Here is a 16,351-nt window from a genome sequence, read left to right as displayed (position 1 = left end):
ACAAGAAATGCCAGCATGTATCTTTATTTGTCCATAAATAAACTCAAGCTCCCTCTACCAGAGAAAATCCTTAATGTTTGGATTTGCAGAAAAAGACTTTATAAAGAAATTGCCTTCCAAGCACCAAGCTCATGAATCAGCTTAGATTCAGTTCTGGAACTCCAGATCTTTAACCTGCTGCCATCCTGTTGTGCTCAAGGTGTTAAACACAGCAAACCAAGAAATAAAAGAATTGTGAAATAAGGTATTGACACAATATCCTCTGAGAGTCTTGCTCCGCATCTTATTTGCATATCTATGAATTGCATGTTAGTGCTAATTTCCAGTGACGAGCTAAATATCAACATGATCATCTTCAGTCCTTCCCAAAGTGTGTCTGGAGGGAGGGGCACGTGAAGGCAGCAGCCCAGGGTGGAACCCAGGGGAGCTGCCTGTGCACACAGAGCTCTCCACACCGAGCCCTGTCTGCATGGCATATCCAGTCACTACACCCCTGAATTTCCTAGGCAGCATTTAAACCCCTGGGAGCACACAAAAGCATTTTAAAATGGATAAAGTGGTTCAAGAATATCTGTTTCACCTGCCCTCAGCAAAACTCAGGCTCTAGAGAGGCAGATCCTCCCAAAATGCTGCTGAAGGAATTGATCCCAGCCTTGCATGAGTGCACACAAATTGGCTGCTGCAGAAATCCACTCCCAAGGGGCAGCCTTGGACTGAGGTTCCAGCCCTGCAGCCACCTCACATGCCAAACCTCCCCTCCTCCAGCTGATTTCCACTCTCCCTGATGAAATTCCAGGAAATTCACAATGAGTTAAAGGTGCAGATGAAAGGTAAGCAGCACAAACCCAGCTCTGTTTAACTGTCACAGAAGGGGGAAGTCTCTGGAAGGCAACAGCAACCAAAGAGCACCACACTCACCTGGGAGAGATCTCCCTGGCTGGCCCACAGCTCCTCACCTGCTACCAGCTATCTGCATGGAAACAGGAATGTCATATTAAAGGCTCCTCAAACTCCTGCTGATTTAGCTTTTAGTCACTGAACCATATCTGCTTTGCCTGGTGTTTTGTATTTTTAGCGTCTCCTTCCCCCACTGCTGTCCTCTCTTCCCCTTTTCTTTGCAATACCCCAGTTCAACTTTAAATAATTTGTTTAACACAGCAGCAGCAAGATTTAACAGAATTAGCAAGAACTATATCCCATGCCTCAGGAGCTGGCTGGTAATTCTGTGCATGGATTACAGAGCAGAAAAAAAAAAAAAAAAAAAAAAAAAAGACAGAGGATAAAGGATAGCTGCCAGAATTGTTCTGTTGCACTAAAAAGCAAAGGGGCGCACACAAACAATTCCTGCTGGGAATTACAGTCTAACAAAAGCCTGTCTGGCTCCGTGGCCAGAGGATACCACTGCCTGTTTGAGATTCATTTTATCATGTGAAAGGAGCAGCTCTGAAGCACAGGCTACTCCCTCAGCCTACAAAAGCATTGCCTCAGCCGGGGATATCTCCTCTACTATTAACAAAAATAAGTGTCTCATTTATTTCTGTATCTATAATATATAAATAGATTATAATTTGTTTTTAATAATGTAGCTAAATATATTCTACAAATAAGTTATTTGGAGAACATCATCTCTACGTCAGCAAATGCTGCTATAGCCAGTGAAGGAATTCTTTATGAATGGTCCTTTGAAGTACTTTAATTACCAAGTAGCCAATTATGGAAGCCTAAGTCAGTTTTCATGCTGCCAAGAGACTGATTTTTAGACATGATCCACCCTGCACCTGTTTAGAAGTGAAAATGCAGCTCTCTTTTCTTAAGGTCCCTCTCCTCACATACAAAGCCACTCCTCAGTGACCAGTGCAATCTCCCACTCAACACTGACAACCTGAAGATACAAACAATTGGCACCAAATCGCTCAAACACACTTCAACAGCAACCCTGAAACTAAAGCAAAGCCAGAGTAATCATCTACCACACCCTAACTCAGTCCTTATTAGTGCAACTCTGACACAAAATCTTCTTATAGGCAAAGACATCTGTAAACCAAGCAAGTGTAAAATGATAAAAAAACCTCACCCCACATTGCATGGAAAAATCCCAAAGGATTAGTGTCAGAAAATATTTGGCAGCAAGAGATTGGAAAAAACCATGAAGGCCTAACAGAAGAGTGGCTACACCAGTCACTGCGGGGAGGGTGTTGAAGCAGATCTGCTGCAGGAAGATTTTGTTATTCAAGCTTTTCATCTCCTTCCTCCACATCCTTCAGACTGAGCACTTCCAGGGATCCTTTCCCTTTTGTCTCACTGCGGATCAGCTCGTCGACCTCCCTGAAGCAGCCCGGGTCAATAAGGCACACCTGGAATGTTCCACATTTCATCAGTCAGCCAAGAACTTTTGGATTTATTTCATTAGCCTCTACCCAAGGCCTAACATTCACTTTCATTAAAACAATCCTAGTTAGTTAATGAGGAGGACTCTGAAGAGTTGACAAGCTCTGTCTGGCAGCAAACTTTCCACAGAGCTCTACAGTTCCAGTTCCCCATGCTGGACATGGATTTTGCCAGTTGAGATTGCTGGATTATAATCTGTTTGTATGAAGATTTTAATACCGAATTTTGCTTTACACACCAACTTGAATAAAAAATAATTAGCCACCCTTAAAATCTAGACAGAAGCCACCAAACAAATAACAAAAATGTTCCACATATGAGAGAGACTTATTAGTGTTGCAGGATCATCACTGCTAAGAGGAATTGCACTGTGCACTCCTCAGCTTGGAGCAGCAACCTCTGGATGCCAAAGGCTGCTTCCATGCTCACATCACTAGGATTGTGTGAAATTAAAAATTCCCAACTGCAGCTCTCATTCATGATCTCTGGCAAGCCTTCAATTTATCTAAACAGATTTCATAAATGAATTCATCTCCTAATAAAATACACATGTGTAGTTCAAATCAAACCTGAAGCCCAGGGACTGCTTTTTGCTCACCATTTCCAGCTGCTCCTGGAAGTCTTCACTCTCAGTAACTTTAATCAGTGGTTTGAGCTTCTCTTTCAGTTTCTTGCCCTCCTTTGCTGGCAGGATAAACCTCAGCCTCATGTGAGCACGTTCAATCTGCATGGTCTCCTTCAGCTGCCTGATCACTTCCAGGGCCTGTTGGACAAGAAAAAGACCACTTGTACATCTGCTTAAAACCCAGCACCCAGATCCAAATCTCAAACCTTTTCCCCAGCTTCAGAGCAATCTCTCAGTGTTGGGCACTGCTGCTCTGCTGCAGGGAGATTGCTATCACGCTCTTATGACAGATGAACAAGAAAAGGCTGACTTGCTGTTTGTGATCACTTTGAACACTTAAAAGCTGTCTGAAATAAAATTATATAGCTATACTGCAAAACACCACAAACCCACATTGCTCAGATGCAAACCTGATATACCACCTCAATTAGCATAAATCATAAACCTTTTATTTCTGCTCTAAGTGTATCACTGTTGGTTTTTTCCTTTCTTTCTCCCCTCCCTGAATTCTTAGCAAATAAATTGCCAGAGTTTCAGGAGCTGCTTCTCTGCAGCACTCAGCTGCCAGATGGCCAAGTAATCCCTGTGCAGGCCTCATATCCCAGGGCTCTGCTGATCCCTCTGTGGCTGAGACCCAAGGAATTACACTGGATGGCAGCACCTCGCAGCAGGATACTGCAGGAAACTCACCTGCTGCTTTGTGCTCTTGTTGGGTTTGACAGAGTAGTGGATGTCCTTCATGGCCCTTTCGATGAGGATCACTGTGTAGGGCCTCTTGGTCTCGGGGTTCACACATTTGTCAGCCACGATGGTGGCGATGTCCCGGAACATCTGCTCCAGCTGCGTGTGCCGCTCCTTGTCTGACACCTGCAGCTCCCCTTTGGACAAAATCTGTTTTATCCACAGAAACCCGTTAATGAACATCCTGGATTTAAGACTGACAAGTTAAATTTGACAACTTTGAGTAACTTTGTTAAATTTGACAGCTGCTTGAAAGGTTGGGTGAGATTTGAAGCGCAGCTAACAATAATCAATTTAATAATGTGAATCATCACAACAGACAGCATTGAAAAGGCTTCAGACAAAAAAAACTCACCCCAGAAACACTAAACAGCAGCAAGAGAAACACAGATTTCAAAGAATCACAGAATATCTTAAGCTGGAAGGGACCCCCCAAGGATCATCCAGTCCAGCTCCTGGCCCTGCGCAGAAACCCCAACAATCCCAGCCTGGGCATCCCTGGGAGCTCCTGGAGCTCTGGCAGCCTCGAGCTGTGCCCATTCCCTGGGCAGCCTGGGCAGTGCCCAGCACCCTCTGGGGGAAGAACCTTTCCCTAAAATCCAACATAAAACTGCCCTGGCACAGTTCCAGCCCTTCCCTGGGTGCTGTCCTTGTCACACAGAGCAGAGATCAGAGCTGTCCCTTGGGAGGAGCTGCAGGCCCCCATGAGGTCTGACCTCAGTCTCCTCAGGCTGAACAGACCAAGTGCCCTCAGCTGCTCCTTGTGTGGCCCCTCCAGGCCCTTCACTTTCTTTGACGCTTTCTTTGGACTCTGACAGCTTCAGATCTCTCTTATATTGTGGCACCCAAAAGTGTCCAAGAGCAGAGTAGGGCAATTCCCTCCCTGGACCAGCTGTTGATACTGGACCTGGTGACCCCAGGAGAGGGATGTCCATACTGGCTGCCAGGGCAATGCTGACTCAAGAGATTTACTGAAATCTTATCAACCACAGTAAGTCCATAGTTCATATCCCACCAGTTAGGACTAAGAAATTAGATCTCAAGTGAGCTCTCCAAAGTAAGCCACTGTCCTCCTCTTTTTTTTGCATTCTTAATAACTTATCTTATGTGAGGAACTCTTCAGTGCTGGTTGTGCCCAGACACATCAGTGCATGCAAGTTGTATGTTAGACAGAATTCTTCCCAGCCACATGCATATGCCAAATTTAAAATTATAAAACAGAGCTACAACTCCTTTTTACCCATTTCTTAACAAGCAACCCTTTCACCTATAGCAGCATTCTAGAAATACCTTTCACTACAAACCAACCTAGCTGCATGACTAAATCTTCTCACATCTTTTATAAAGCAAAGTGTGTGAAACCTACCATCTTACAGATTTCTGTCTGGTCATCTGTTCCAAATGCTTTAACCAGATCTTCCTTCTTTGCCACCTGGCCTTTGGAGACATTGACAAACACTGTGTGTGTCTGCAGGACCTCGTCGAGATCTTTCTCCCTAGAGAGTAAGACAAACGTAGAAAACTCAGAATAATCCCAGAATGATGCCAGTCCCTCCCCTGCCATGACCACAGACACCTTGCAGTGTCCCAGTCTACTCCAAACCCCATCCAGCCTGGCCTTGAACACTTCCAGGGATCCAAGGGCAGCCCCAGCTGCTCTGGGCACCCTGTGCCAGGGCCTGCCCACCCTCCCAGGGAACAATTCCTTCCCAATATTCCATCTATGCATCCCTGCCCTCTGTCAGAGTGAAACACTGTCCCTTGTCATGGCACTCCATGCCTTGCCCAAAGCCCCTCTCCAGCAAAGCAGCAATGCTAGGAGCACAGCTGCGTTCAGCGAGGAGAAAGAGCTCCCACTGCCCCGGGCTGACTCAGCACAGCTGGAACCTTCCAGCACAGAGGTGTCGCTGCCCAGGCCCGGGCACGGTGTTCCCGTTACCGGCCCCTCGCCTCCTCCCGGGGTCAGATCGGGGGGCCGGGGCCGCGCACGATCCCCGGCCCCGCAGCCGGGTCCTGCACGGTCACTGCCGACCCCCCTCCCACGCCCCAGGCCCTTCCCGGTCCTCACACGGGCTCCCCTCCCGCGCCGCTACCAAGAGCCCACACGGGGTGCCCGGTACGACCCCCTCACACCCGGGCCCCCACACGGGCCCTTCCCCGGGCCCCACGCCGGGCCCAAGCCGCCTCCCCGTCGGCTCCCCGGGCACTCACGCTCCGCTGCGCCAGCCCATGACCTTGTTGCGGTAACAGGCGATCTCGAAGCGCTTCCCGGCGCGCCGTGCTCGCACCACGGCCACATTGGTGAGGCGGATCTGGTTGGTGGGGGTGAAGATGGACATGGCAGCGACCGCTCGCTCCGCCCCGCCCCCGGCCCGGCCCGGCAGTGAACGGCGGCACGGGCGGAAGGGGCGGGAGCGGCGCATGGCGGCCTGAGGGGAGCCGGGCGGGTAGCGGGGTCAGTGCTGGGCGGGAGAACCGGGCCGTGATGGGGGGAACAGAATAACCGTGCTTGTGGGGTAATAACTGTGTGTATGGGCTGATAACTGAGTGTGAGGGATAATAGTGTGTGTATGGGCTGATAACCGTGGGGGGGATATAACAACAGTCTGTGTGAGCGTTTGTAACTGTGAGAGGGTGCTCTGGAGGGGGGTGGGGGTAATGACCGTGGGGGTATTTATTAACCGTACGTAGTATACGGGGGTGGTAACTCTGAGGTGGGGGGTGTTTAATAATTGTGAGGGTGGTGGGATGATAACCATGAGAGGCAGGAGAAGGTGGGGTAAAACCGTGGGATATTTGGAGGAGAGAGGGGCATTAACCATTAACCGAGGGATAACCACGAGGGTGAGGGGTGTGTGTGTTTGTGGGGTGATAGCCATTAGGGGGTGTGTAGTTGTGTAGGGGATAATAGTGAGCACGTGTGCGCGTGCCTGTTTTGGAGCTAAAATTCTCTTCAATATATGTAGTATCTATTGCATTTGAGGAAGTTGTATAGAGGTTAAGGGAATCCCTATATCTGGTTTGGGTAAAACTGGGAGCACTGGGCACGTGCTCTTGGCTCTTCTCTATTGTGAGTCTCAGTGTTGCTGCTGGAGGGCTGAAGGGCATCCCCTTAAGCCTTTGCTCTGGTAACTTGAGTACCAGCCTGTATAAGTTTCCAACCTCTTGGAAATACTTGCATTCTGTGCTCTCGACTGATATCTACAAAAACAAGATCTGAGCTGCAGATGACAGTAGAAGGGTGTTAGCTCTGTTCCTTAGTCAATAAATATCACAAACCAGCCCTTTTGGATGCCCGAATATTCCATTTGAAGTAGATATTCCCAGACACCCTGCAGGTGCATTCCTGGCTGTACCCTGGCTTACTCTGCCCTGAATGTTCTGAACCAACCTGACACATCTCAGTGGTTCCAAATCGAGCTTCACTTGCATCAAAGAATTCTGTCAAAGTGTTTCCAATTGAATCCATGTGTCAGTCTGCCCTTGAAACTCTGTAATCAGTGTGACATCAAATGTGTGTAAGCAAGGGTTGCGTTCAGCAGAAAGTTCTGTGCAAGTGATTTCCCCCTTGGACTGGACCTTTCTCATTCCAGAGAACTTCATTTGTTGTGTTTGTGTAATACTAAAGCCAGTATGATCCACTGGATGTTTCACGAGGACTTTTTCCTTTCAGGCACTTGGACAGCACAGGTATTTTCTGCTTTTCCTTGTAACAGAACTGCCCTAGCAAGGAAAAACCCAGAGTTTCCCTCTGACAGTATGGAATGCTAGCTTGGAGCTCATCTGACACACCTGAGGAGGTGAAGGCTTCTTGATTCAATTTTAGTGCTTTGTCTTTAGCCAGAAGCTGTTTTCTGCAAAGCCTGGGCAATAGCTGATAATGTGAGGCTGTGAGTTCTATGCGATTATTTTGTGTGTGCTCATTCCATGTTCACTCTGTAGGAACCTGTGACATTCCAGATTTAGATGTCTCAATGGATATGTGGAGCTACTTCCATACTTGCCTGGTGTCCATATGGCTGCACAGATTTTACATCTATTCTGCTGTTGCTTTTGGGATCAGCCTTTGGATTGTCATTCAGTTCACCACCACCAGAGACAAAAGGAAGGTAACTGAGCCTGTCAGCACTTCTCTCTGAGAGACTCCAAAAACCTGGGTGGAAGTGAGTAGTTACTGGATAAAGGCACCTGCCGTGGGCCTGCTGAGAATGTTGCAAATCCCAGATGTAGTTTGGTTATCTGGTTATGATCCTCAGCCTGGCTTGTTTGTGTCTGTGGGTCACTAAATGCTCTTATTGCTCTGATGTCAGGGCAGAGCTCAGCAGGACACACCTCACACTGTTCCTGGGAGAATGTGTCCCCCTGGATTGCTCTGTCACTCCAGGTAAAGCCCTCTGCTTGTGCCCAGTGTTTTCACCTTCATGTTTTCATGATGCTAATGACAAGGTTGGGCTGGTTTTGGGATGGGAGGGAATTAGGCCATTCAGGAGTTGAAAACCTCCTGCAGCTGGGTAGAGATCTCCTGCAGGACTTGGGAGGTTCAGCTGGATCCTGCTACCTCCTGGACAAGTGTGTGTTGTAGCGTGGCTTAGTCAGGAAAACACGTCCTGCTTTGTTTGTCTGGGTGTGACAGGAACCAGAATGCTTTGACTGTTGCTGAGAGTGCCCCCAGGATTTGAGTTTTAGATGCTCTTGGTTTGACAGCCCTTGGAGAAGGAATGTGACACAGCTCTTGTTTCATAGGGTGAGCAATCCCAAGAGAGTCCCTCTTCCCCTGAAGGAACATCAGACAAACTGGGAAATGGATGTGCCCCCCGTCAGGCACAGGGGATCCATGTTGCTGGAGTGAAGATCTTCTACGGCTCTCAGACTGGCACAGCAAAGGTATCTGTACTTTTATTGCACATCTGTGAAATTGCTTTGAAATATTGTTGGGATCTGGGAATCTTGCTTGTCTTAAAACACTGCCATGGGTACAGATCTGGGAGTTCATCTGCACTTTCATTAGCTTCTTACAATCATTGACGAACGTGCAAGATAAGTGAAAAATTTAATGAAAATAGCAATTTTTCTCCTCCCTTTACATGCAGACATGCAGTAGAGATTGATTATAAAACTAGAAGTTCACTCTTGCACTATAATTTTAATTATCTCTCTTTGTAGAGAGAAAACTTTGCTGGGTCTGGTGAGTTCTCATGAAGAAATGTAATTTGTGTGTGTAACTGTGAAATTATAATGTTGTAACTCTCAGCCAGTGTACTCCATTTTTGTTTTAATGTGAGGAATTGCAGTACCAGTGTCCAGGCTTCCTGTGTCATTATTCTTCCTGTGCTGGGAGAGGCCTTGTGGCTGAGCACAGCAGGGCTCATGGGCCTTGAAGTAATTGACAACTTCCAATGTTTCTTTGTTCAGAGGTTTGCCAAAGCTCTGGCTGAAGCTGTTACTTCCCTTAATTTGCCTGTGGATGTCATTAACATGGAAGACTATGATCCAGAAGATGGTTTAGTAGAGGAGGTGGGTGTGGCATAAACACCAGTAACAAACACAATTTTTTCCTTGGGTTGTCAAGGCTATTTTCCTCTTGTGTTTCTCTTCTGTTGTTCTGGAAATCCCCAAAGCTTTGTGATTAATTGCTTCCCTATGCAAATGTAGTCCATCTGCCCTCAGCAGAAAATACCTACATTTTGAGAATTTCAAAGCACCAGTTGGACATTTTGCTGTGACAGTGACTCTGTATGAGCCAGTTCTGTAACTCAGGGGTAAGCTGGGTGAGAGTGGCTGCCCCAGGTGCTCTGTACACCTGGGCAAGGTTCAGAACCAGAACAGGAAGGTGATCATGTTCTGCAGCCTTTAGAGGCTTTTAAGATAGAAACTCCTTGTGAAGTGTATTTATGTGTAGTAATCCTTGATGGGTTTTTCTTCTGTGAATATTGATAGTTAAGGATTAATTAAAACTTAAGAGTTTTAATTAATCCTAACAAAAAGTTTTGGTGGAAACTGCATGCTGGGAATTCCTTCAGGTGTCAGTATGAATTGCCATCATTTGATACTGCCCCTAACACACCTGTAAATGTGAGGTTGAGGAGTTTTAACTATTTATCCATGAGGCACTTCCCTGATGAAGGAGTTGGGTCAGGAAGCTGCTGATGGGGCTGGATGTCCAGTTTTGCTCTGTCACTGTGTCCCTGTTCAGCTTGACCTCTCTCTGCTAATTTAAGGTGCTGTGCAGATTGTTCAGCACCCTTGGGATTGTCATCTGCACCATCCCACCCCAGCAGGAGACAGCCTTGTCTTTTGATTTCTCCCAGCTGCCTGGGTGCTGTACATCTTTGCTTTAGAAGAAGGTGCTAGAAAATGCAGTGATTTCTTTTTTTTCCCTCCTTTCCTGTTTGTGTGACCAGACAAGCAGCAGGAACATCTGTGTGTTCCTGGTGGCCACCTACACCGAGGGGCAGCCCCCAGAGAGTGCAGTCTGGTTCTGCAGGTGGCTGGAAGAGGCAGCCAATGATTTCCGTGTTGGGAAGAACTTCCTGCAGGGCCTGAGATACGCCGTGTTCGGGCTGGGGAACTCGGTCTATGTGGATCACTACAACACAGTGAGTGTCCCTTGAGGCCCTTGGCTTCTGCTCCTCAGAGTCCCAGCTGCATGAAGTGCATCCAACCTGTGTGAGGCTGGTGCTCTGTGTGGGATTGCAGCTGTTGTGCTGACTGGGTGAGGCGCTGGGTTTAGGGCATGGGCAGAATCTCAGAGCCATTGAGCTTGGGAAAAAACCTCCAAGATCACTGAACCCACCATGTGCCTGATCCCCACCTTGTCCCCAGCCCAGAGCACTGAGTGCCACATCCAGGCCTTCCTTGGGCACTTCCAGGAATGGGGACTCCAAACCTCCCTGGGCAACCCCTGCCAGTGCCTGACTACCCTTTCCATGGGGAAATTCCTCCTGATGTCCAACCTGAGCCCAGCCTGAGTCCGTTCCCTCTCCTCCTGTCCCTGTTCCCTGGAGCACAGCCCAAACCCCTGGCTGTCCCTTCTTGGCAGGAGTTGTGCAGAGCCACAAGGGCCCCCCTGAGCCTCCTTTTCTCCAGGCTGAGCCCCTTCCCAGCTCCCTCAGCCCCTCCTGGGGCTCCAGCCCCTTCCCAGCTCCGCTCCCTTCCCTGGATATGCTCCAGCCCCTTGCTGTCTTTCTTGGGGTGAGGGGGCCCAAAACTGCCCCCAGGACTGGAGATGCCTCAGCAGTGCCAGCACAGGGGACAGTCGCTGTCCTGGTCCTGCTGCCACACCAGTGCTGGTAGAAGCCAGTGCCATTGGCCTTCTTGGCCACCTGGGCAGTTCAGCTTTGAAGCAGTTGGATTTCAAACGGAAAATGAGTCCCACAGGTACTGGGAGGTGTGGTAACACATCTGGTAAATCTTTACTGAGTTAATTTCCCAGCTTTGAAAGCTTTCTGCAGTCACCGGAGGGCACAGCACTGTACACTCTTGCTCTTGCTACCTTCTAAATGTGGCTCCTTTTTATGATGTGGGTTTTAGCTTTATTCCCTGATATGGACTATGGCAGAATCTCTGCCTGGTCATTGGTCTCATCTCACACAGAAAAATGGCATCACTTGTCACAGGTTGTGTTCAGAGCTGGGGCTGTGTGTCACACACGTGACTGTTCTGACCAGCAAGCACCACACAGAGCAGTCTGTTCCTAGAGCCCCTCCCTGTACCCCAGGGGTGGCAGAGGGATTTTCCAATGGAGTCTGAGGGGGTGTGGTGCCATTCAGGCTGCCCTGTGTCTGTGCTGAGCCAGCACCTGAGAGGGACTCCCCAGGTCTCTGCCCTGCAGCGCCATGCAGCTCACTGGCTCTCCTCAGGGCTGATCCTTCCTTTTCTGGTTGGCTGCTTGCACTTGGCCCTGGTTTAATTTCCTTTCCAACCCTTCCTCTTGTCCTAGGTTGGAAGGAGGATGGACAGGTGGCTGTGGATGCTCAGTGCCAGCAGGATCATGGCTCGGGCTGAGGGGGACTGCAATGTGGCCCAGAGCAAGCATGGCAGCATTGAGGCTGACTTTGAGGCCTGGAAAGACAAATTCCTCACTCGGCTCCAGGCACTCCGCAGAGGAGAAAAGAAGCCCTGCAGGGGGAAGTGCAAGAAGGGGAAGTGCAAATCTTCAGGGAAGCAGAGCAAGGAAAGCTCGGACCGTGAACATGGAACATCAGAACAGGACAACACTGAGGTACAGCCAAAATCCTTGAGGCCTTATTTTATTTGGAGCACTGTTTGACTTCTCCCCTTCTTCCTGCAGTCCAGAGGGCTGCTGTGGGAGCCTGCTACTTGTTCTGGAGCAGGGGGAGAGGAGAGGTGAGATCCCATGGCAATAACAAGTAGAATGAGCCATCCGAAAGAAGGACCAAAGAGTTAGTGATGGAGCCAGGCTCGATGGCATTTGTGTGATGAGGGAGTCTTGCTCCTGGCTGGGGACAGATGCTCCAGCTGGGTTCTCAGCAGAGCCTTTGCCTCGTCCCATGGCCAGGGGGACTCTTCAGTTCAATATGAGTCATCAACCTGCAGCCTGGTGAAGCTCAGCTGCTCTGCCTGCATCCCAGGGTTTTCCAAAGGCAGTGGGGGTGTGTTACCTGAGCAAGTCCTGTATGTCCTTTGTGTGTATCTGCCTGTAATCATTTATCGTCTGGAGTGTTTATTGATTGCAGATTTTGACTAAGAAATCCTCTCTATTGCTCTCCAGTGCAAGACCCAGAGCTGCTATGGCACTTCAATCCTCCCTTGAGCCATATACTGTGGGTTGGAAGTTATTGCTGGGTTGTATTTTATAGGAAAGTAAGTGGGTTCTTCTGGCTGGGTTTGGGAGTGCTGGCTGCTGCAGAACTGGAGGAATAAATCTTGCTGTCAGTGAGGCACTTGGGGTTTAAAGGGGTTCAGGGTTCCATATCCATCCTACAGGTTTTTGGTAGGCTATTGCTTGTTTTGAGCGGTCTTTACTGATGAGGAGAGCTCATTTCACTGGTTAGCTTAGTCTTGCATTTAACAGTGAGATAAATTCTTAACTTTTTTCCCTGCTCTCTCCCACAGGCAGAAGAATTGTTTGAAACCAGTAGTGAGGAGGAAGCTGGAAGCCCAGATTCTGTCATTGATGTTGAAGATCTTGGCAATATCATGGGCCACATGAAGAAAGCAAAGGTACTGCTGTTAGAGGGGGTATGGAATGGTCAGGTCTTGTTCACTGAGCAGCTGCATTGATTAAAATGTAACTGGCTGGATATGAATCTGTGGGGTTTGGTTAGCGGGAGAGTATAATACGAGCCACTGAAGAACCTGTTCCCAAAAAGAACATCTTTAGAGGAGTGTTGGTGTAGTCACAGACTGACTCTGTAGCTTGCTGCAGTGGTAACCTGTGACTTTCAGTCAGAGGGAAGATTTACTTGCAGAGCTAACACTGGATCTGGCTGCAAATCTCTGCACTGAGATTCCCAGTGCAGTGCCTGAACACAGGTTCTGTTCCTGTACTGCCTGTGGGTTGTCACTGAAATGCAGGTGTGGGGACAGGAGCAGAGCTGCAGGTGCAGCAGGAACACCCAGCTGCCAGAGCACCTTGCCTTGCTCACTGCTGCCCTAGGGTGAGGTCTGTGCTTCACACACTGGGCCTGTCACACAGTCCCAAGTTCCTGCTCCATCCCAGGCTCTTGCTGCTGGTGTCCTTTTCCTGTGCTCAGTCTAGGCTGGGGTGTATTCCATTCACCTCACTGACACCAAGCACTAGGGATAGGGAGCAGCTGCAGGGCCTTGCTATGCTCCCCAATCTTTGCTGGCTGAGCAGTTGTTGGTCAGGTGGGGAGGGGTGGCCTGTGATGTACTCTGAGCTGATCTGCTGACCCCCTTTGCTCTCAGTACCCTTTGCCTGGTGCAGTCACTGTACACCCTTGAGCTTCTCTCCATGCCCTTCTCACCAAACTGACTGTAGTGACACCTTCCTTACTGTGGGTGTGTCTGCACTGTGGGGTTTTCACAGCTCTTTCCCAAAATGGGGCCCTGGCACAGGGTGCCCAGAGCAGCTGTGGCTGCCCCTGGATCCCTGGAAGGCCAAGCTGGATGGGGTTTGGAGCAGCCTGGGACAGTGGAAGGTGTCCCTGCCTGTGGAAGGGGTGTGGAATGAGATGGACTCAGGTCCCTGCCAGCCCAAATTGCTCTGTGACTGTGAAAATACAGCAGTGTTCTCGGTGCTCTGAGCTGAGGTGGCACTGTTGGGCTACCTGAAGGCAGGCCATGGCTCGCAGGAGGGTGTGTGCTTGGAGAGCAGGAGCTTACAAGGGGAGCAGGGGGATCTCTGTTGCTGCCCTCAGGGAGAGGAAAGAGGTAAATCAAACACCGCTGTTTGTAGCCATCTCTGTGAGGAGAGCAGCCCCAGCGATGGGGCAAGGCTGGCTGCCCTGAGAGGGCTCTGCCCCAGAGCCGGGGTCGCCTGTGCACTGCAGCTCGTCAGGGAAGGCTGGGGAACCTTCTGGCTTCCCGTTGGAGGGAGAAAGGACCGCAGTTCCTCATGGAGGGCATTAACATTGTTCCTGTTTCCTCTGTCCTGCGCTCGCCACTAGAGGTCAGCGGCCAAAAGGGAGCGGGGTGCTGCGGCAGCTCCGGGCGGTGCTTCTGCCCTGCCAGGCGGTGGTGACAGCCAGCACTCCTGTGAAGAACTGGCATTGAGCTTTCCCTGACTGACAGACTATAGCAACATCGTGATCGAGGAGCAGTGTAACCCAGGAAAACCACGTATCATAGGCCAGTTTACAAATAAAATGTGAGCACAGCAATAAAATACTTTCTGCTGTTCACTGGAAGAGATCAGCGCTGAGGTCAGTGTGGTGTGGGTTTGTACACAGACAGGGAAAGTTCACTGCTGTCTGTGCCTTGGCTGAGGCAGGACCCAAACTGTTTTCTCCTCAGCCTTCCTGGTGCTCTGCTGGAGCAGGGAGAGTGTTGGATGTACTTGTGTTCTGCAGTACCTGTGACTGCAGATCAGATTGCTCTGGCTGTGGCCCATGTGCCACCCTGATCAGAGGGGCAGCTGCTGCCTGAGCACAGACACTCACCTGGAGCTGGAACCTGCAGGTGTTGATCTTTTGAGCCTTTTTCCTTGGAGGAGCTGGCAGAGCTGTTCTGCTGTGAGAGTTGAACACTGCCCTTCTACAGAGGATCAAATCCTGAGGGGGCAAGTGTTGGTCTGGGCCTGCAAGCTTGCTCTGAGTGTGCCTAAGGGCACCTCTGTTGAAGTCCCATCCCCTTTCTAGGCTCTGAGAGGTTTCCTGTACCGGGTGAGTCGTTCTGCCTTTGGCCATTTTAGCCATTTTCCCTCTCATGGCATGCTGGACTATGTAAAATGGGTGTGACACCGCTGTTTTCCCTGAGCTAACCTGTTGTCCTGCAGGACTCCTTGCCCACACAGCCAAGTGCTCTGGGCTTTGGGATCTGAACTAGTCACACATAGGTGAGCAAGTCTGAGAGAAACTTGGGTATCTTCAGGGTTATGTCACAGACAGTTCTTCCTCCTCAGAGTTCCTTGGATCTGGAATGTGCCTGACACTTTTCAGCAGAAGTTCAATGGGTGTCATTGTTGGGTATTCACCCCTCTGCCTATGGGATGTGGAGCAGCATGGTCTGCCTTGTGCATTGTAGTTGATTTGAAATGGTTTTGGGTCCAGCTTTCATCTCTTCTGCATGGATTGACTCTTGTGAGGCTCGCTAGCAGGTAAGGCAGGCACAGACAGTCAGAATTCTTTATTGTCCTGCCTTTTCTGGGATGCCAGAATGAGGCTGTGGGGGGATTGAATAAATCCTTGCTCACATCTCTGCTGGTCATCTTTATTTAAGTTTGCATCTGTCTTTTTTTGTTTGCCTTGATGGAAATCAAGGCTGAGATTTGTCTTACAGCTTTCCCCCCGTATTCTGCAGTTTTGTAAAGTATTGACAAAGGGCTTGAAGCAGGTACTGGATTCCTGCAGCCACTTGGACCAGGCAGATGGATTCAGGAGTTCCAGGGGAATGCCAGAACCTCTCTGCCAGCTTGAATTATAGCTATTACAGACTGAGCTAGAGAAGAGATGGATTTTTGAAGAGCTGCAGAGTGTGAAGTTTCACAGTTCATGGTGGTGGTGCCTTCTGCACACTTTGGGCACACTGAGTTTGAGCCCAAACTGACACAGGATTGGGTAGATATTTTTAATATATTCAAGTATATTAACTGTTAGCTGATCCAACAGCAAATTCCACGTGATTTTACCAACTCTCATAATATGTGCTGATGGTTTTTAATGCATTTAAGAATGAGGTGGACTTCGGAGTTTTACAGTTGTGGCACACTTTGCCTTTCCTCCAGCGTTCCTCCCCTGATGTGGATTTGTCAGGGAATGTAAACTCTGATGGTGTTTGTGGCTTGCAAGGTGCCATAATCACAGGGACACCAGTTCTTAGTGTGGATTATCTCCCCCAGCTGGGAGATCAGCTGAAAGGACAGATCCATCTACACTCATTCCCAGGGAATGGAATGACTTTATTAACCTTGACATTTCTAAACTTCAGGCATGAGTAATAGCAATAATAATGTCC

The 16,351-nt window shown here is 49.1% G+C and overlaps 2 protein-coding genes across 7 annotated transcripts in view; one reads left to right on the top strand and one right to left on the bottom strand.

Annotated features, from left to right (window-relative positions):
- Positions 1-8: 8 nt before the first annotated feature.
- On the bottom strand, positions 9-6,150 carry SBDS (SBDS ribosome maturation factor). The gene is made up of 5 exons (XM_009094652.4): positions 5,966-6,150; positions 5,121-5,250; positions 3,704-3,904; positions 2,987-3,151; positions 9-2,354 (listed from the first exon to the last, which is right to left on the bottom strand). The coding sequence occupies exons 1-5, from the start codon at positions 6,091-6,093 to the stop codon at positions 2,226-2,228; spliced, it is 753 nt and encodes a 250-aa protein (XP_009092900.2). The 5' UTR covers positions 6,094-6,150; the 3' UTR covers positions 9-2,225.
- Positions 6,151-6,152: 2 nt separating this feature from the next.
- The window catches only part of LOC103820232 (S-adenosyl-L-methionine-dependent tRNA 4-demethylwyosine synthase TYW1), a 93,253-nt gene continuing 83,054 nt past the window's right edge, over positions 6,153-16,351 (top strand). For 2 of the 6 annotated variants that reach the window (XR_007779080.1, XM_018919280.3), the window contains exons 1-8: positions 6,156-6,209; positions 7,428-7,554; positions 7,697-7,863; positions 8,498-8,638; positions 9,167-9,268; positions 10,156-10,350; positions 11,694-11,975; positions 12,830-12,937. Coding sequence is in view for 4 of the 6 variants with exons in the window: in XM_018919280.3 (XP_018774825.1) it covers positions 7,729-7,863; positions 8,498-8,638; positions 9,167-9,268; positions 10,156-10,350; positions 11,694-11,975; positions 12,830-12,937 (963 nt within the window). In the remaining 2 variants the exon portion in view is untranslated. Of the gene's footprint in view, positions 6,271-7,427; positions 7,555-7,696; positions 7,864-8,497; positions 8,639-9,166; positions 9,269-10,155; positions 10,351-11,693; positions 11,976-12,829; positions 12,938-16,351 lie in introns of those variants that run through there. The other 4 variants (XM_018919281.3, XM_009094878.4, XM_018919282.3 and 1 more) reach the window with 4 other exon arrangements.

The sequence above is a fragment of the Serinus canaria genome, chromosome 19 (assembly GCF_022539315.1).
Source record: "Serinus canaria isolate serCan28SL12 chromosome 19, serCan2020, whole genome shotgun sequence".
Classification (NCBI taxonomy): Eukaryota; Metazoa; Chordata; class Aves; order Passeriformes; family Fringillidae; genus Serinus; species Serinus canaria.
Note: the sequence above shows the minus strand (reverse complement) of the source record. Positions and strands in the feature narration are given on the sequence as shown.